A 20,991-nucleotide genomic window follows, 5' to 3' on the forward strand; every position below is an offset into this window, starting at 1 on the left:
AACCATTGCCGACTCTACACTCCCTCCTCTTAACCCTTGGCCCAGATATTTTTTATTAAAGGGAGGATTGAAAGGAGTCCATTGTTTTTTTTTGTCCAAAGTACTATTATAAAAAGAAAAAAATACTCTTACCTGAAATTTCTCTGGCATTTTACATAGAATATCATTTTCTTTACCATAAGGGCCATCAATGCACATCTAAAGTAATTAACTGAACAGAACGCTTCCACTTTAGGTGTTGTATTAATGCACGAATTACCACCTCAAATACCCAACAGCTGCAGACATATAGTCACATCTTCATGCATGTTTTAATGCCTGGGTCATGACTTGTACACCCCTGTGAACTTATGTGGCCAGTGTGATTAAGGCATTAAATTGTACAATTGGCGTATTCTTTACTCTTTGTTTTTAGTGACATATATATCAATTTGTAACTTTCCCTTCCCCATGCTGGGAGTAGAGTATTGCAGGCTAAGAGAAGATTTAATGGAAGTTTTTAAAAGAAATAACTTGCATTTATCGAGCGCCTTTTCACGACCTCAGGACGTCCCAAAGAATTACTTGCAGCCAATGAAGTACTTTTCTGAAGTGTTGTAATGTAGGAAACGCGGCAGCCAATTTGCACACAGCAAGCTCCCACAAACAGCAATGAGATAAATGACCAGGTAATCTGTTTTAATGAAGTTGGTTGAGGGATAAATGTTGGCCAGGACACCTGACTTACAAAAGGTTTTGATAGAATGAGTAGGGAAAGCTTATTTTCCTCTGGTTGGGGTATCAGTGATGGGGGTGGGGGGGGTGGATTTCTTTAGACAGCGGGATGTTGGAGCATTGGAATGCTCTGCCACAGGGAGTGGTTGAGGCAAAGACCATTGCATCTTTAAGGGAAAATTAGATAAAAGCAGAGCAAGATACAGGGCTATGGGGAGAGAGCGGGGCAGTGGGTTTAGTTTGGGATTGATACAAGGCTATGGGGAGAGAGCAGGGCTGTGGGATTAGTGTGGGATTGATACAGGGCTATGGGGAGAGAGCGGGGCAGTGGGATTAGTTTGGGATTGATACAGGGCTATGGGGAGAGAGCGGGACAGTGGGATTAGTTTGGGATTGATACAGGGCTATGGGGAGAGAGCAGAGCAGTGGGATTAGTTTGGGATTGATACAGGGCTATGGGGAGCGAGCGGGGCAGTGGGATTAGTTTGGGATTGATACAGGGCTATGGGGAGAGAGCGGGGCAGTGGGAATAGTTTGGGATTGATACAGGGCTATGGGGAGAGAGCAGAGCAGTGGGATTAGTTTGGGATTGATACAGGGCTATGGGGAGAGAGCAGAGCAGTGGGATTAGTTTGGGATTGATACAGGGCTATGGGGAGCGAGCGGGGCTGTGGGATTAGTTTGGGATTGATACAGGGCTATGGGGAGCGAGCGGGGCAGTGGGATTAGTTTGGGATTGATACAGGGCTATGGGGAGAGAACGGGACAGTGGGATTAGTTTGGGATTGATACAGCGCTATGGGGAGAGAGCAGAGCAGTGGGATTAGTTTGGGATTGATACAGGGCTATGGGGAGAGAGCGGGGCAGTGGGATTAGTTTGGGATTGATACAGGGCTATGGGGAGAGAGCGGAGCAGTGGGATTAGTTTGGGATTGATACAGGGCTATGGGGAGAGAGCAGAGCAGTGGGATTAGTTTGGGATTGATACAGGGCTATGGGGAGAGAGCGGGACAGTGGGATTAGTTTGGGATTGATACAGGGCTATGGGGAGAGAGCGGGCAGTGGGATTAGTTTGGGATTGATACAGGGCTATGGGGAGAGAGCGGGGCAGTGGGATTAGTTTGGGATTGATACAGGGCTATGGGGAGAGAGCGGGGCAGTGGGATTAGTTTGAGATTGATACAGAGCTATGGGGAGAGTGCGGGCAGTGGGATTAGTTTGGGATTGATACAGGGCTATGGGGAGCGAGCGGGGCAGTGGGATTAGTTTGGGATTGATACAGGGCTATGGGGAGAGAGCGGGACAGTGGGATTAGTTTGGGATTGATACAGGGCTATGGGGAGAGAGCAGAGCAGTGGGATTAGTTTGGGATTGATACAGGGCTATGGGGAGCGAGCGGGGCTGTGGGATTAGTTTGGGATTGATACAGGGTTATGGGGAGCGAGCGGGGCAGTGGGATTAGTTTGGGATTGATACAGGGCTATGGGGAGAGAGCGGGACAGTGGGATTAGCTTGGGATTGTTACAGGGCTATGGGGAGAGAGCAGAGCAGTGGGATTAGTTTGGGATTGATACAGGGCTATGGGGAGAGAGCGGGACAGTGGGATTAGTTTGGGATACAGGGCTATGGGGAGAGAGCGGGGCAGTGGGATTAGTTTGGGATTGATACAGGGCTATGGGGAGAGAGCAGAGCAGTGGGATTAGTTTGGGATTGATACAGGGCTATGGGGAGAGAGCGGGGCAGTGGGATTAGTTTGGGATTGATACAGGGCTATGGGGAGAGAGCAGAGCAGTGGATTGCTCTAGCAAAGAGCCGGTACAGACACGACGCTCTGAATGGGCTCCTTCCATCCATTGCTTTATGTGGACTATCTGTGGTATCTGCAGTTCTTTAGTCCATTAGCGTACCTAGCCCATATTATTTTGATTGCCAATCTCCGTCCTACTTTTCCCTCAGCCTCCCGCCCATTAGTTCGAGCAACAGCTGAGAAACATCCTTTGTGCTGTGCCAGTGAAGTGAAAGAGAACATCACTGCCCCGCACCCCACCCAAACCCAAACCATCCCCATCGACGCCGGGGGAAACTCCTCCCGGCTCCTCCCGCCTTAGCGCGGGCAAAATCCCCCCTATTTGTGCGCGGATTTCTAGTTTTTTTTTTAAGGATTTTGAAAGGAATCGATAGGGTAGATAACGGGAGAAACTTTTTCCGCTGGTGGGGGGAGTCTAGGACAAGGGGAGATAACCTTAAAATCAGAGCCAGACCATTCAGGCGAGAAGTTAGGAAACACTTCATCACGCAATGGGTGGTAGAAGTGTGGAACCCTCTCCCACAAAATGCAGTAGATGCCAGCTCAATTAATAACTTTAAATGAGATCGATAGATTTTTGCTAGACAAGGGTACTAAAGGATATGGTGCCAAGGCAGATGGTTGGAGTTAGGATACAGGTCAGCCATGATTTCACTCAATGGTGGAACAGCCTGAGGGGCTGAATGGCCTCCTCCTGTTCCTATGTTTCCTCCAAATTTCCAGCGGCAGAACAGGAAAAGCACCAACGAAAATCCCGGGCCAGCGGTCACCACCTTCACTAACCTCATTAGGTTTTTTCACCCAACCTTCACAGCCTTAAAGTCCATTTAGTCGGGGCTTAGGGGGCTTTTGGAGAGTCAATCTGAAAGAAGGGTGGAGAAATCTAACATTGAGCCAAGTCCAGCGCCATAAACAAAAAGAATGATGGTGAGAGTGGGCAAGAGGGACGGTATGGTTTTAGTAGCGGGGTGGGTGGGTGGTAGAGCCATGGAGCATAACTGGTGGCGCTACAAGAACAACCTGCATTCATATAGCGCCCTTAACGTAGTGAAATGTCCCAAGGTACTTCACAGGAGCGATTATCAGACAAAAATTGACACTGAGCCACATCAGGAGACATTAGGACTGGTGACCAAAATCTTGGTCAAAGAGGTAAGTTTTAAGGAACGTCTTAAAGGAGAGAGAGAGGCGGAGATGTTTAAGGCCCAGGCAGCTGAAGGCACGGCCGCTAATGAGCAATTAAAATCGGGGATGCGCAAGAGACCAGAGTTGGGGGAACGCAGAGATGGATTATAGGGCTGGAGGAGGTTCCACAGATAGGGAGGGACGATGACTTGGAGGGATTTGAACAGGAGGAATGAATTGAAAGACGGCACCTCTGATAGTGCAGCACTGCCCTCAGTGCTGCACTGGGAGTGTCAGCCTAGATTTTTGGGCTCAAATCTCTGGGTCGGGGCTTGAACCCACGACCTTCTGACTCGGAGACGAGAGAGTGCTGCCCACTGAGCCATTGGCTGATATTTGTGTAACCCTCTGCTGTTCTGTCATATATCGCCAGGCAGACACTCCATTCAAGCGGCCGCTGTGCAGAAGGTGTCGAAGTTAAACGGGAGAAATGCACCTGACACTAAAGGAGCAGACGGGAAGAGGTCAACGAGGTCAAGTGCATCAACGGCAAGAGGTAGCCCCCCCCACGCTAAGTATCGTCTTTCAGACTTGAGGTGGAACTTCAATTTGGTTTTTTTTTTGTACAGGCTTTTTAAAAAAAAATGAAGTTTATAAACAGTGAGCGGAGGATATTTCAACACGTTTAAGCACTAAATGGAAAAGAGTAGGTCATGAGGGTCAGTAACCAGAGGACACAGAGTTAAAGGTCATCGGCAAAACAATCAGGGAAAATGAGAATTTATTTTACGCAGCGAGTTGTCGTGACCTGGAATGCAGATTCAATAACAACAACTTGCATTTATACGGCGCCTTTAATGTAGTAAAACGCCCCAAGGTGCTTCACAGAAGTGTTATCGGACAAAATTCGACACCAAGCCACACATTACATAGAATGACATAGAATATTTAGCACAGAAACAGGCCATTCGGCCCAACCAGTCTATGCCGGCATTTATGCTCCACTCGAGCCTCCTCCCATCTTTCCTCATCTAAATCTATCAGCTTAACCCTCTATTCCCTTCTCCTGTGCTTATCTAGCCTCCCCTTGAATGCATTTAATGTTGGAAGAACCCATCTGGTTCACTAATATCTTTTAGGGAAGGAAATCCTTACCTGGTCTGGCTTATATGTGCAATGTGGTTGACTCTAAAGTACCCCCCGAAATGGCGGCTCACCACCACCCTCTCAAAGGCGATTAGGGACGGGCAATAAATGCCGGCCTTGCCAGCGACGCCCACATCCCATGAATGAATAGTAAAATAAAGTTGGCAACCCAACATTGCCAAGCAAAGCGTTTTCTTTTTGGTGGGGGGTGGGGTGGGGTTTGAAGTCCCATCTCTCTGAAATACAGAAACTCTCGATTTACCAGCACCTAAATAACCGGAAATCTGTTAACCGGCAAAATTCAGGAGCAGGTTCAGGTAAGTTTTACTTTGTGGCGGAGCCACCAGGGGGACTCTGATCTAATGTACATAATTATCTTTAACAAATTATTAGCTCCAGAATGAATCTGTATCTTTGTTCATATCATTGCATGTACATAGCGCGGTCCCTTTAAGAATGAGATCAAACGCGATGACGTCATCACGTTGATCACGTGATCCTCCAGCGGTGGGAAAACGTGATGACGTCATGACGTCAGGCTGGGGAGCCGCCCTAGCCAGTCCTCGTGGAGCCAGCAAAGAGTACAGACCTGTAATGTAGTTCTCCTGTGTTTTCGTTTTAAACTCTGTTGATTAGTATTAAACATCGTTTGTTTGATAGACTGACTCGACCTCAGTCCTTTAGTTAGGAATCTAGCCATTCCTACAACTTCATATTAGTGGCCGTTCCTGGATCTGTGGCTGTGTAACCGGGGTTCCTGCACCTGTTGCTAAGCAACAGGGATGTCTGGATCTTGTGGCCGGGGTTCCTGCACCTGTTGCTAAGCAACAGGGAAGCCTGGATTTGTTGCTGTGTACGGGGCTCTCGTACCTTTTACTATACCTCTCTGTAATCTGGACTTTTTGATAAACCGGCACCACGCCGGTCCCGTCGGTGCTGGATAAAAAAGAGTTTCCTGTAGATTTAAACTCCAATCCAGAATGAAACCCTGTCCTCCGCTGCCAACTAAGACTAGGTATGGAGACCACAAGGGCAACTGAAGATTTGTTTTCCGTGGTTATTGACTGTTATACGGGGCTTTGTTGAGTTTTTAGTCTGTGCAGGTGTCCTGTGCTGTGGTTAGTCAACAACGGGGTAGAATTCTGCTGCTGTTTGTCTAAAGTCACAACTGTATGTTTTGCCCAATCTCTTTTCTGTGGTTGTTTTTTCTCTTCAGTTCTATCCAGTCACCTATTCAAGGCTTGAACTTGTACAAAGGCTGACTCGTGTGACCAGAGATTAGCAATGGTTTCTGTTTTGTTTTGTCTGAAGTTAATCTTGCCCAATTATGTGCTGTTTTTTTTGGACAGGTTTCTTTTCTTATCGTGCATCTCCACGACCTGATTTTTTTTTTTAATGCTCTTCCTCGGGATGCGGGCAACACTGGCAAAGCCGGCGTCAGCTGCCCATTCCCTAGTTGCCCCGGGAAAGTGGTGTTGGGTTGCCTCTTCCCTTGAGTTACAATGGTCTGTACAACTGAGTGACATGCTAGGCCACTTCAGAGGACATTGAGGGGGCCCCCAGTCCGCTGATGGCACTGCGATGGAGCGGGACCTTGGAGCGTAAGTGGAGGAAGACGCAGGAGGTGCCTCGATGCAACGGTGGAATTGAGTGCGGACTGCAGCTGCTAGCAAATGGAGCCGCCAAGGCCCTCATAGAACCTTACAGCACAGAAGGAGGCCATCGTGTCTGTGCCGGCTCTTTGAAAGAGCTCTCCAATTAGTCCCACTCCCTCTACTCTTTCCCCATCACCCTGCAGATTTTTCCACTTCAAGTATTTATCCAATTCCCCTTTTGAAAGTTACTATTGAATCCGCTTCCACCGCCCTTTCAGGCAGCGCGTTCCAGATCACAACAACTCGCTGTAAAAACATTCTCCTCATCTCCCCTCTGGTTCTTTTGCCGATTATCTTCAATCTGTGTCCTCTGGTTACCGACCCTCCTGCCAGTGGAAACAGTTTCTCCCTATCTACTCCAACAAAACCCTTCATGATTAATTATAATTACAAAATCTGCTCTTGGCGTCAAACCTAAATAATCCTGTTTTGCGAGGAGGGCCGAACGATTCAGTGGGTTGGACTAGTTTCACCTCGGGATTGGCGCGCGGCCAGCAGTGGTTGGGGTGAAAGTTGACTCTGCTCGAGTTGAGGGCGCTAAAGCTAAACAGGCTTGGGCACCATCCAGGACTCCACACCGCAGAAAAATGTCTTCACAGCTCCCGGTGAGATGGGATCGAGTCGGAGTGGCTGCTCTGTGTCACGGCATCAAAACCCACGACCGGTGAAAAGGAAAACAAAACATGGAAATCAGAAAATGCTGGAGAACTGATAGAAGTCTTTAAGATTACGAAAGGGTTCGATAGGGTTGACATAGAGAAGATGTTTCCACTTGTGGGGGCGACCAGAACTAGAGGCCATCAGTATAAGATAGTCACTAATAAATCCAATAGGGAATTCAGGAGAAACTTCTTTACCCAGAGAGTGGCGAGAATGTGGAACTCGCCTTATCTGAGGAAGGATGTTCTTGCCATGGAAAGAGTGCAGCGAAGATTCACCAGACTGATACCTGGGATGGCAGGAATGACGTATGAGGAGATATTGGGTCGATTAGGCTTATATTCACTAGAGTTTAGAAGAATGAGAGGGGATCTCATTGAAACTTATAAAATTCTAACAGGACTAGACAGACTAGATGCAGGAAGGATGTTCCTGATGGCGGGGGTGCCCAGAACCAGAGGTCACAGTCTAAGGATAAGGGGTAAGCCATTTAGGACTGAGATGAGGAGTCATTTCTTCACCCAGAGAGTGGTGAACCTGTGGAATTCTAGAGTCATAGAGTTTTACAGCACAGAAAGAGGCCCTTCGGCCCATCGTGTCTGCGCCGCCCATCCATCCCTGTCCAGTCTAATCCCATTTTCCAGCATTTGGTCCATAGCCTTGTATGCAATGGCATTTCAAGTGCTCATCCAAATGCTTCTTGAATGTTGTGAGGGTTCCTGCCTCTACCACCCTTTCAGGCATTGAATTCCACATTCCAACCACCCTCTGGGTGAAGAAGTTCCTCCTCAAATCCCCTCTAAATCTCCTGCCCCTTACCCTGAATCTATGCCCCCTTGTTATTGACCCCCCCACTAAGGGGAAAAGTTCCTCTTTATCTACCCTATCTATGCCCCTCATCATTTTGTACACCTCAATCAGGTCCCCCCTCAGCCTTCTCTGCTCCAAGGAAAACAACCCCAGCCTGTCCAGCCTCTCTTCATAGCTGAGGCGCTCCATCCCAGGTAACATCCTGGTGAATCTTCTCTGCCACAGAAGGCAGTTGAGGCCAATTCATTAAATATATTCAAGAAGGAGTTGGATATATTTCTTGAGGCTAAAGGGGTCAAGGGATATGGGGAGAAAGCAGGGACAGGGTACTGAATTTGGATGATCAGCCATGATCTCATTAAATGGTGGAGGAGGCTCGAGGGGCCGAATGGCCTACTCCTGCTCCTATCTTCTATGTTTCTATCTGCTATCACAGGGAGTGGTTGAGGCAAATAGAATAGATGCATTTAAAGGGAAGTGGATGAGGGAGAAAGGAATAGAAGATTATGCTGATGGGGTGAGATGAAGAGGGGTGGGAGGAGGCTCGTGTGGAGCAGAAACACCGGCACGGACCAGTTGGGCCGAATGGCCTGTTTCTGTGCTGTAAATATTATGAAGCCCGGCTGTGCATTTCCAGCAATTTCTAAGCGCAAAGGGTTAGCAACACCATGCTGGGTGGGCAAGAGGCCACCCGGCTGTCCCTCAGTGGCCTCCACGGCGATTGTCTGGAGGGGTCGCTCGCCTTTGTCAGTGGAGGCAGCAAAGGCGTCTTTATATCCACCATCAGCGAGGGGTTCTTGCGCAGAGAATCGCGGGCGGGCCCGGCACCAAATGGGTGCTCTCAGCGCAAGAATTTGACACCGGGCCACGAAAGGAGATATTAGGACAGGTGACCAAAAGCTTGGTCCAAGTTTGATACTTTCACATAGTACTTTTCAAGCTATTGCTAATCGACTTTGTACCAAGTTGCATTTCATTCCGCACCTTTTTATTTGAGAGCATGCAAGGCATAAAATCATAGAAAGTGCTAGCCAGCATGGCGACACGCTGTGGGCCGAGAGCTTGGGGAAATAAAGAAAGAGAGACTTTCTCCAGCGCCTTCCGCGACCTTGGGCGTCCCAAAGCGCTTCACAGCCAATGAACTACTTTTTTGAAATAACAACAGAAAATGCTGGAAAAACTCAGCAGGCCAGGCAACATCCGTGGAGAGAAATTAGAGTCAACGTTTCGGGTCGGAAATGCCCGAGCCCAGGTTGTGATATTTCTGGACTTCGGACATCAGAAACACGTGCCGAGTCCGGAAATGCCCGGGCCCAGGTTCCGGGTTTTTGGTAAGCCTCCCTCAGGGTGTCCAGATTCTGGAACATTTTACGGATTCCGGACCCCTGCCACCAATCGTCCCGGATTCCAGAACTCCGGATTTGAGACGCTCAACCTGTATTACCCATCTCCGCCGAGTCCAATGGGTCGGGAGACCTTGCGACCAGGGCAGGTGGGCTCAGGTGGACACCGCCCGATATTCCCCCGCAGTCAAGGAATCTGCCCTAAAACCTATATGCGTATTTCTCAACACAGAATTAAATCAATAGCAGTAGAATCATAAGAACATAAGAAATAGGAGCAGGAATAGGCCACTTGGCCCCTCGAGCCTGCTCCGCCATTCAATAAGATCATGGCTGATCTTGGGCTCAAAGCCACTTCCCCCCCCCGCCCCCCATAACCCTTCACTCCCTTATCTTGCAAAAATCTGTCTATCTCCACCTTAAATGTATTTAATGACCCAGCCTCCACGGCTCTCTGGGGCAGAGAATTCCACAGATTTACGACCCTCTGAGAGAAGAAATTCCTCCTCAACTCAGTTCTAAAAGGGCGACCCTTTATTCTGAAACTGTGCCCCCAAGTTCTAGATTTCCCCACGAGGGGAAACATCCTCTCTGCATCTACCTTGTCGAGCCCCCTCAGTATCGTCTATGTTTCAATAAGATCACCTCTCATTCTTCTAAATTCCAATGAGTATAGGCCCAGCCTGCTCAACCTTTCCTCATAAGTCAACCCCCTCATCTCAGGAATTAACCTAATGAATCATCTCTGAACTGCCTCCAATGCAAGTATATCCTTCCTTAAATAAGGAGACCAAAACTGTACGCAGTACTCAAGGTGTGGTCTCACCAATACCCTGTACAGTTGTAGCAGGACTTCCCTGCTTTTATACTCCAACCCCCTTGAAATAAAGGCCAACATTCCATTTGCCTTTTTGATTACGTGCTGTACCTGCATGCTAACTTTTTGTGTTTCATGCACAAGGACCCCCAGATCCCTCTGAACTGTAGCATTTTGTAATCTCTCTCCATTTAAATAATAATTTGCTTTTTTATTTTTCCTGCCACAGTAGATAACCTCGCACTTTCCCACATTATACTCCACCTGACAAATGTTTGCCCACTCACTTAGCCTCATAGAATCTTACAGCACAGAAGGAGGCCATTCGGCCCATTGTGCCTCTTTGAAAGAGCTCTCCAATTAGTCCCACTCCCACCTGCTCTTTCCCCATAGCCCTACAAACTTTTCTTTTTCAAGGATTTATCCAATTCCCTTTTGAAGGGAATATTGAATCTGCTTCCACTGCCCTCTCAGGCAGCGCATTCAGGTCATAACTTGCTGTGTAAAAATAATTCTCCTCATCTCTCCCCGCTCTGGTTCTTTTGCCAATTGTCTTCAATCTGTGTCCTCTGGTTACCGACCCTCCTGCCAGTGGAAATAGTTTCTCCTTATTTACTCCATCGAAACCCTTTCATGATTTTGAACAACCTCTCTTAAATCTCTCCTGAACCTTCTCTGCTCTAAGGAGAACAACCCCAGCCTCTCCACATAACTGAAGTCCCTCATCCCCTGGTACCGTTCTATAAACAGCAGCAACAACAACTTCCATTTATATAGCGTTGTTAACGTAGTAAAATGTCGCAAGGCGCTTCACAGGAACAATTATCAGACAAAATTTGACACCGAGCCACGAAAGGAGATATTAGGACAATTGGCCAAAAGCTTGGTCCAAGTTTGATACTTTCACATAGTGTACTGTTTTGCTGATCGACTTTGTAGCAAGCTGCATTCCATTCCGCACCTTTTTATTTGAGAACGTGCAAGGCATAAAATCATGGAACAGTGCAGCACAGAAGGAGGCCATTCGGCCCATCGAGTCTGCGCTGGCTCTTTCGAAGAGTAATCCAGTCAGTCCCACATCCCCAGCTCTTTCCCCATTATCCCTGCAAATTTTTTTCTCCTTCAAGTATTTGAAATCTAAAGCCTTTTATGGGTTTCATTTGTTTTCTTTTGATTAATTCTCGGGGATGTGAGCGTCGCTGGCAAGGCCCGGCATTTACTGCCCATCCCTAGTTGCCCCCTCGAGGAGGTGGTGGTGGTGATGGTGAGCCGCCACCTTGAACCGCTGCAGCCCGTGCGGCGAAGGTGTTCCCGCAGCACCGTTAGGGAGGGAGTTCCATAATACTTTAATATCGAAACTGGCGCCTATTTTGGATTTGAAGCCAGTGGATGTGGTGTAATTGGACTTTCAGAAGGCTTTCGATAAGGTCCCGCATAAGAGATTAGCATACAAAGTTAAGGCACATGGGATTGGGGGTAAGGTATTGACTTGGATAGAGAACTGGAAAGAGTTGGAATAAACGGCTCTTTTTCTGAGTGGCAGGCAGTGACTAGTGGGGTACCGCAGGGACCGGTGCTAGGACCCCAGCTATTCACAATATATATTAATGATCTAGACGAGGGAACTAGATATAATATCTCCAAGTTTGCAGACGACACAAAGCTGGGTGGGCGTGTGTGCTGTGAGGAGGATGCCGAGAAACTCCAGTATGATTTGGACAGGTTGGGTGATTGGGCAGATGTATGGTAGATGCAGTATAATGTGAATAAATGCGAGGTTATCCACTTTGGTGGCAAAAACAGGAAGGCAGATTATTATCTGAACGGCAATAGATTGGGAGAAGGGGAAGAGCAACGAGACCTGGGTGTCCTTGTGCACCAGTCGCTGAAGGTAAGCATGCAGGTGCAGCAGGCGGTTAAGAAGGCAAATGGTATGTTGGCCTTCGTAGCGAGAGGATTCGAGTACAGGAACAAGGATGTCTTGCTGCAGTTGAACAGGGCCTTGGTGAGACCACACCTTGAGTACTGTGTGCAGTTTTGGTCGCCTTATCTGAGGAAGGATGTTCTTGCCATGGAGGGAGTGCAGCGAAGATTCACCAGACTGATACCTGGGATGGCAGGAATGACGTATGAGGAGAGATTGGGTCGATTGAGCTTATACTCGCTGGAGTTTAGAAGAATGAGAGGGGATCTCATTGCAACTTATAAAATTCTAACAGGACTAGACAGACTAGATGCAGGAAGGATGTTCCCGATGGCGGGGGAGTCCAGAACCAGGGGTCACAGTCTAAGGATAAGGAGTAAGTCATTTAGGACTGAGATGAGGAGGAATCTCTTCACCCAGAGAGTGGTGAACCTGTGGAATTCTCTGCCAAAGAAGGCAGTAGAGGCCAATTCATTAAATATATTCAAGAAGGAGTTAGATATATTTCTTAAGGCTAAAGGGATCAAGGGATATGGGGAGAAAGCAGGGACGGGGTGCTGAATTTGGATGATCAGCCATGATCTCATTAAATGGCGGAGCAGGCTCGAGGGGCCGAATGGCCTACTCCTGCTCCTATCTACTATGTTTCTATGAAGCGGTCTGAGCCAAGAACCCGCCCTCTAGGACCGAGCCGTAATAACCGAAAGCAGCGGCGATTTGCGTCGACGTCGATATTAACCCCCCCCCACCCCGGGAACAACAGCTAACATTAGGAAGGTGCCTCGTCTTATGGGATTGAAGCCTGCGAGCTAAGTCATCAAGGGGCGTTCCATTTGGATCACAGCCTTCACCATAATGAGCACACCAGGCTGGAATTCTGTGTCTGGATGAGAATTATGCTTGGTATGCCTTCATCTAAACTCTCCTGTTGTAATTTAGCTGACTGGTGACATCAAAAGAAAAGATTCTTCAATTACGCAGGATTAAAAGTAATTGGTACTCGGGCCCCGTCTCAGTTTATTCATAAGTGCTTACTGATTTTATTATTGACTGAGCCAGTTTCTGCTTAATGTACGTAGTGCTTATAAGATTGCATCTCAAAGATTGCATTTTCTAGTTTCCTTTTGGGTTCCAGTAATATTCTTTTGTTCTTTTTGTTCATTCTTGGGATGTGGGCATTGCTGGCAAGGCTGGCATTTATTGCCCATCCCTAGTTGCCCCTTGAAAAACCCCTCATAAATTTGAATGCCTCTATCAAATCTCTTCTCAATCTTCTCTGCTCTAAGGAGAACAACCCCAACTTCTCCAGTCTCTCCACATTAACTGAAGTCCCTCCTCCCTGGTACCATTCTAGTAAATCTCCTCTGCACCCTCTCCAAGGCCTTGACATCCTTCCGAAAGTGTACCCAGAATTGGACACAATCCTCCAGCTGAATCCCAACCAGTGATTTATAGAGGTTTAGCATAACTTTCTTGCTTTTGTACTCTATGACCTGGATATTAACAGGGGCGGGTTACGTAGGTAGGAGGGTAACGGCGTTTCGGACAGGAACCCTGCATGTTGTGGAATTTTAACTCCACAGCGTGTGTCTTTTGTACTTGACAGGTTCCCCGCCCGGCAGTCAGTCTGATTGACAGGCTTGGCTTCCAGTCGGGTGGGGAGGACTCCAGAGCAGGCCGCAGGACCAGGTAGGTCCAATCTTGATCCCGGTGGGGGAGGGGGGCACTTAGATCCCGGGGAAACCAGTCTAATGTGGTGGGAGATTGGAGGGCCGGGAGCACTCCTGCTCCTCCTGGCCCACAAAAACAGTGCTGTGAAGGCACTTACCTTCTCCCCGAAACTGTCCTCGCCTCCCCTCAGCTGCCGGGTTTCCCGAGGCCTGGGAAACCTGGCCACCCGGGGCTAAACCTGCAAATCAGGTTAAATCAGAAGCCGCCAGCCTCATTAAAATATTTAAATTGCCAACCCGCCTCCTGGGAGCGGGTTGGCTACCCGCCCCCTGTCCCACCTCCGTGAAACCAGACTGATACCTGGGATGGCAGGAATGACGTATGAAGAGAGATTGGGTCAATTAGGCTTATATTCGCTAGAGTTTAGAAGAATGAGAGGGGATCTCATTGAAACATAAAATTCTAACAGGACTGGACAGACTAGATGCAGGAAGGATGTTCCCGATGGCCGGGGAGTCCAGAACCAGGGGTCACAGTCTAAGGATAAGGGGTAAGCCATTTAGGACAGAGATGAGGAGGAATTTCTTCACCCAGAGAGTGGTGAACCTGTGGAATTTTCTACCACACAGGACAGTTGAGGACAATTCATTAAATATGTTCAGGAAGGAGTTAGATATATTTCTTAAGGCTAAAGGGATCAAGGGATATGGGGAGTAAGCGAGGGCAGGGTACTGAGTTTGGATGATCAGCCATGATCTCATTGAATGGCGGAGCAGGCTCGAGGGGCCGAATGGCCTACTCCTGCTCCTATCTTCTAAACCTGGAAGTGGGTGGGTTGGAGCCGGCTTCCCGACGCACTCGGAATTTTGCCTATTTAAACCCCCACCCTTTCCCAATCCTACCCGCTCACCCACGCTAAAATTCCCCCCCATGCCTCTATTTGTAAAGCCATGGGTTCCGTGTGCTTTTTTAACCACTTTCTCAACTTGTCCTGCCACCGTTAAAGACTTGTGTACGTACTCCAGGCCTCCCTGTTCCTGCACCCCCTTTAAAATTGTACCATTTAATTTATATTGCCTCTCCTCATTCTTTCTTCCTTCCAAAATGCATACAACAAGCAAAATCCATAAATGCATTTAAGGGGAAGCTGGATAAACACATGAGGGAGAAAGGGAATAGAAGGATCTGCTGATGGGGTGAGATGAAGAGGGGTGGGAGGAGGCTCGTGTGGAGCAGGAACACCGGCACGGACCAGTTGGGCCGAACAGCCTGTTTCTGAGCTGTAAAGTTCCATGTCGTTTTTATCCCTATTAAACGTGTTGGGGGAAAAATTCAGTTTGCGCCTCCCGTTATCGCCTTAAGAGGCCGCTAATGGGGCGCAAAGCAACTAGCGCCCGGGCGCGCCGATGTTTGCGCCGCTCGCGAAATTAACTAGACATTTTGTGGCGGCGCTAAACACTACCGCCACGATCTCCTGCGCCGGCAGATCGTGACGTCAGTCGAGTGCGCAACGCCCGGTAGCACCCCGGACCGGATATTGAGTGGCGCCCCCTGCCTTACCGCCTGCCACTAGCAACGACAGGTTGAGGGGAGCGTTATGCTGTCAGAAAGGGACTGGGGGAGCGCTATTTAAAGGCGACCTCTTCCTGACTTTCTTTGTTGGTGACATTTTTGCACCACGCATTCTGAGAGAGGGAGAGAGAGAGGCTTCTGGAGAGATTCAACGCTGTGTGAAGGGGTTTTGGGTACTGAGCAGCACTTTGCAGGTTCATTTTGATTTGCCCTTCCTTGCTTCGCCAGCGCTCTGAGGTAGCGCCTCGCTCCTCGGCCTTTGCGCCTTAAGACAGGTGTGAAGTGCCTGATTTAGCGCTCCAATCACCTCCAGGGGGGCGATAAAAGCTAAGTTTGCCGTTGGAGGTGATAATTAGCGCCAGGCGTTAAACTTTGTGCACGGCCGATAATGGCGCCCGAAACAGGGCGATACTGAATTTTTCCCCCGTTGTTTTATTTTTTTTTTTTGTTCCACCAGGAGCCGGGCAACAAGAGACATTAAAGAACACCCTCAGCAAGATGCTGAAGATGGCCCGATGTTACCTGCGAGACCTGAGCCGCCTGCCCGAAGGGCCCAAGGAGAACCTGTCGCAGGACAGGCCGCTGATTGTCCACGGCCACTCAAAGCGCAGGCTGACCGCCCTCAACAGTAAGGGGCAGGCGCGGAGGGTGAGCAGCGGGCGGGGCAGGAGCGAGAGAGCTTCCCGATAAGCAGCGGCCGGCCCTGCGATCAGGGGCTGATTGTTCCCTCGTCCAGTTTAGTAAAGAAAAAATATTTGAAAGCAGAGCCGGATATTTTGAGTCAATAATTAGGTGTCCATTGCTTTTGATTCCACGTTAATTTGTTCGTAAGCTTGCCTAGTTAAATAACTTTCTCTTCTAAATATATTTTTTAAAAAGCTGCAAAAAGTCTTGGTGCTTTGTCACTGATGCGCTCGTTTCTAGTGCAATGCACTCTCAGGATTTATATATTAAAAAAAAGTGTTTCAAATCCCTTTCCGCCTTCTCGTTTCCTGTTTCCATTCACCCCAGGAGCTCAGTGCCTCGTTAACATAGATCACGAAGAAAAATCCCGCGCCCCACCGCCCCCCCACCCCCGCCCTGAAATCTCCCCGGGGTCAGAGAGAGCAGTAAGGAATATCTCTGCCCAGAGAGGCCAGGAATCTGGAGCGGAACTCAATAACACCAGGAGCAACGCCCCTGACGAACAGAAGAGCGGGTCTTACGCATGCCCCCACCCCCACAACCCAACCGTGCCTACATCGAGGGGCCATGTTTGCGGACTTCCCAGCCTTTTCTGGGAATTATGCCCATGGTAGGCCTCAGCAGAACCTTTGCCAGCCAAAAGCTGGTGTGACTAACACCGAGGCCTCCAGAAAGGCTCCAAACCAATGTTCCCTTTAAACTGCATGGCCGGGCAGCTCACTGGACCTTCCACGCGGCCGGCTTTTCAGTGGTTAAAACCGCGCATGCACGGTATCTCGATTGGGCGGCTCAGCCCCTGAAAGGGGCCGCGCATCCCCCCCCAAAAAAATGAACGGGAACATTGCTCCGAACCTTTGCCAGATTAAAGGTGATCAATCCCGGAGGAGGTCTGAGCGATCCTGGAGGTGACTCTCACTGAGGCCTCCAGAAAGGCCCCAAACCTTTGCCAGATTAAAGCGATCGATCCTGGAGGGGATCAGGTACCATCAGTCAGAAGGTACAGTGGCTCCCACTGGGAGCTGAAGATAATGAGTGGGGGGGGGGAGGGGTTTAAAAGATTGTCTTCAGCCCTGAAGAGACTCGGGGCACCTCGGGTGGAGCGACTGTGGGTTAACATCACCTTCTAAAGGCATAACGGGGAGAGTGATGCCCAACCACAATGAACCCAACCTGGCCGTGCAAATGACTCCAACCCCGCAATTTTGAGATGGGGGTCAACATCAGTGGGTTAGGGTGGACACGGGTTCTCCGCCAGAGGCAAAGGAGGCCCCGCAAATTTGAGAGCTTACATCCTTGCCCATAACAATATGACTCCAGGGGTCTAATCAAAGCTTTGACCACGCTCGATCAGCTCCGATGGACGGGTCACATTGTCCACATGCCCGATACGAGACTCCCAAAACAAGTGCTCTACTCGGAGCTCCGACATGGCATGAGAGCCCCAGGTGGGCAGAGGAAATGCTTCAAGGACACCCTCGAAGCCTCCTTGAAAAAGTTGTAACATCCCCACCGACACCTGGGAATCCCTGGCCCAGGACCGCACAAAGTGGAGGAGAAGTATCCGGGAAGGCGCCGAACACCTCGAGTCTCTTCGCCGGGAGCAAGCGGAAGCCAAGTGCAGGCAACGCAAGGAGCGCACGTCAACCCAAGCACCCCACCCACCCGCCCCTTCAACCACCGTCTGCCCCACCTGTGACAGAGACTGTAGGTCCCGCATTGGACTCATCAGTCACCTGAGAACTCATTTTCAGTGTGGAAACAAGTCATCCTCGGTTCCGAGGGACTGGCTAAGAAGAAGAAGACGACACCAGGAGTCTAATTTACTCTCAACCCATGGGGAGAGGGAGTTAAACGAGAGTTAAATTTGTTCCATTTTTGGCCCACTGGCAGATTCTCGCAACTTTACTCTGCAGCCCACTTTTTAATGGTTGCGGGTTAGCCGGACTTGGCGTGCGATGCAGTTGCGCTCCACCAGTCGACTGGGGGGGTTGCTGCAACCATGGTGATGTAAGAAAAAGGAGTCTTACCATCAAGTAACTTTAAAGTAAGCTTTAAGTAACTTATAAACACACTATATACAAGAGAGGTCTTTACCATGCCTCTGGTAGAAGCCTCTTACAATACTGAACAGACCAGTATTTATACCAGTCCAACAGGAAGTGACATATGACAGGAAGTGAGGTATGTACACAGTTCATAGTTCACAGGAAGTGATGACATAACTTCCCGGAAGTTATTATTATCACACATGGCTTATGCAGCAAAACACAGAAAGCTCAGCTTTAGTAATGGTGCCGTACAGATCAGGGTAGATGGCGTCAGGGACAAACAGACATCGCCTTGGGGGGTGGGTTTCAGCTAATTTGGCAGGGGGAGGGGGAATCGGGGCGTAGCAGCAGAGAGGAGAGACAAGGTGACATGAATCAGTCACTCATGAAAGAAAGACTTATGAAATAATACTGAGTCGCCGGCGGGTGGCGCTGTCCAGGGAGAGTATAAATACTCGGGCACAGGCCCAGCTTGCGCAGGACATTCTTAACAGGAACTAGTGAAGGACACAACTAGACCTCCATGTTGTAAAACAGTTGATTAAAGCTTTGTTTAACGCTTAGGCCAAGTGCCTAGTAGTTTTCTTACGTCACAAGGTGCATAGAAAACCAGGAGGGACAAGCAGAAGAGTGTAGAAGGAGCAGGAGTTAGATGGAGGTGAAAAAGCAAAGCAGACGCTAGCATGGCATTGGACTGCATGTGTGTTAATGCGAGGTGTGTTACACATAAGCTTGTTGAGCTACTGGCACAAGTTGGGGTTATGATATAACGGAGACCTGGCTTAAACCTGGGTAGGAATGGGAACCAAACATTTCTGGCTACAATGCATTCAGGAGGGATAGGGAAGGGAACAAGACAGGAGGGGGGGGTTGGTAGTATTGATCAAGGATAATATTACAGTTCTACAGAGGGACGATATACTAGAGGGTTCAAAGACTGAATCTATTTGGTTAGAGTTAAGCAACAGAAAAGGAGCTGTTACATTGCTGGGTGTTGACTATAGACCCCCAAATAGTGAGAAGGAGATAGAGGAGCAGATCTGTCAGAGATATGTAACAATAATAGAGCAGTAATAATAGGGGACTTCAATTACCCGAATATAGACTGGGGGTAAAAACAGAGGCAGGGGGGCGGTGGTGGTGGGGGTTGAAGAATTCCTAAAATGTCTACAGGAGAACTTTCTTAATCAGTATGTTTCTAGCCCAATGTAGAAGAAAGCACTGCTGGATCTAGTTTTGGGGAATGAAGCAGGGCAAGTGGAGTGTGTTGCAGTGGGAGAACATCTGGGTAGTAGTCTTCATAATATAATTAGGATTAAACGAGTTACGGAAAGGGACAAAGAAAAATCAAACGAGAAAGTGCCCAACTGGAAGAGAGCCAGTTTCAGTGACCTGAGAAGCGATCTGGCACAGGTGGGCTGGAAACAAAGATTAGCCAGGAAATTATTTTTTTTATTCGTTCCTGGGATGTGGACGTCGCTGGCCAGGCCAGCATTTATTGCCCATCCCTATTTGCTCTTGAGAAGGGCAATCAGGGCAAATCAGTAAATGAGAACATAAGAATGTAAGAATTAGGAGTAGGCCAGACGACCCCTCGAGCCTACTCTGCCTGGCTGATCTTCTACCTCAACTCTCATTCTTCTAAACTCCAGAGAGTATTGGCCCATTCTACTCAATCTCTCCTCATAGGACAGCCCTCTTATCCCAGGAATCAATCTAGTGAACCTTCGTTGCACCGCCTCCAAGGCAAGTATATCCTTCCTCAGATAAGGAGACCAAAACTGTGCCCAGTACTCCAGGTGTGGTCTCACCAAGACCCTGTACAATTGGAGCAAGACTTCCTCACTCTTATACTCCAACCCCCTTGCAATAAAGGCCAACATGCCATTTGCCTTCCTTATTGCTTGCTCTACCTGCACGCTAGCTCTGTGTTTCCTGTACGAGGACACCTCAATCTCTCTGAACACCAACATTTGAAAGTTTCTCACCATTTAAAAAATATTCTGTTTTTCTATTCTTCCTACCAAAGTGAATAACCTCACATTTCCCCACATTATACTCCATCTGCCACCTTACTGCCCACTCACTTAGTCTATCTATATCTCTATACAGGCTCTTTGTGTCCTCCTCACAGCTGACTGTCCCACCGAGCTTTGTATCGAGAAATGGCAGGCCTTCAAGGCGGAGATCGTTCAGGTACAAGCCAAGCATATTCCCGTAAGGCGGAAAGATGGGGCATCCAAAGCTAGAGCTCCTTGGATGACAAAGGGAATAGAGATTAAAATCAAACGGAAACAGGAGGTTTATGACCAATGTTAGGTACAGAATACAGTGGAAAACCAGACAGAGTGCAGGGGGAAATTGAAAAAGTATATAAGGGCAAAAAGAGAGTGAGAAAAGATTAGTGGGTTAACATAAAAGGGAACTCAAAAATCTTTTATAGACATATAAAAAGTAAAAAGATAGTTATAAGAATGGTGGGGCTGAATAGGGACAAAGAAGGAAATCTTGTGGAGGCAGAGGGCATGACTGAGGTACTGAATGAGTACCTTGCATCTGTCTTCACAAAAGAGGATGAAGTTTATGTCATATTAGAGGCGGAGGAGATAGTAGAGATATTGAATAGGCTAAAAAATAGATAGACGGGAGGTGCTGAATAGTTGGCATCACTCAAAGTTAACAAGTCACCGGGTCAAGGTGGGATGAATCATAGGTTGCTGAGGAAAGAAAGACTTGCATTTATATAGCGCCTTTCACGACCTCAGGACGTCCCAAAGCGCTTTACAGCCAATGAAGTACTTCTGAATCACTGTTGTAATGTCAAAAACGCGGCAGCTAATTTGCACACAGCAAGCTCCCACAAACACCAAAGTGATAATGACCAGGTATTCTGTTTTAGTGATGTTAATTGAGAGATAAATATTGGCTAGTGAGAACAGCCCTGCTCTTCTTCGACATAGTGCCGTGGGATCTTTTACGTCCACCTGAGAGAGCAGACGGGGCCTCGGTTTAACA

At 48.4% G+C, this 20,991-nt stretch overlaps 1 protein-coding gene across 2 annotated transcripts in view; it reads left to right on the plus strand.

Moving 5' to 3' along the window:
• The window catches only part of LOC147107184 (TBC1 domain family member 10B), a 229,264-nt gene extending 213,046 nt beyond the window's left edge, over positions 1-16,218 (plus strand). Inside the window, exons 11-12 of one of the 2 annotated variants that reach the window (XM_086008359.1) lie at positions 4,080-4,202; positions 15,702-16,218. In XM_086008359.1, the coding sequence (XP_085864485.1) occupies positions 4,080-4,202; positions 15,702-15,934 (356 nt within the window). In that variant the 3' untranslated portion in view covers positions 15,935-16,218. The remainder of the gene's footprint in view (positions 1-4,079; positions 4,203-15,701) is intronic. The other variant, XM_086008360.1, reaches the window with a different exon arrangement.
• Positions 16,219-20,991: the final 4,773 nt, after the last annotated feature.

The sequence above is a fragment of the Somniosus microcephalus genome, chromosome 15 (assembly GCF_052327205.1).
Source record: "Somniosus microcephalus isolate GS21.2 chromosome 15, FLI_Smic_1.0, whole genome shotgun sequence".
Lineage (NCBI taxonomy): Eukaryota > Metazoa > Chordata > Chondrichthyes > Squaliformes > Somniosidae > Somniosus > Somniosus microcephalus.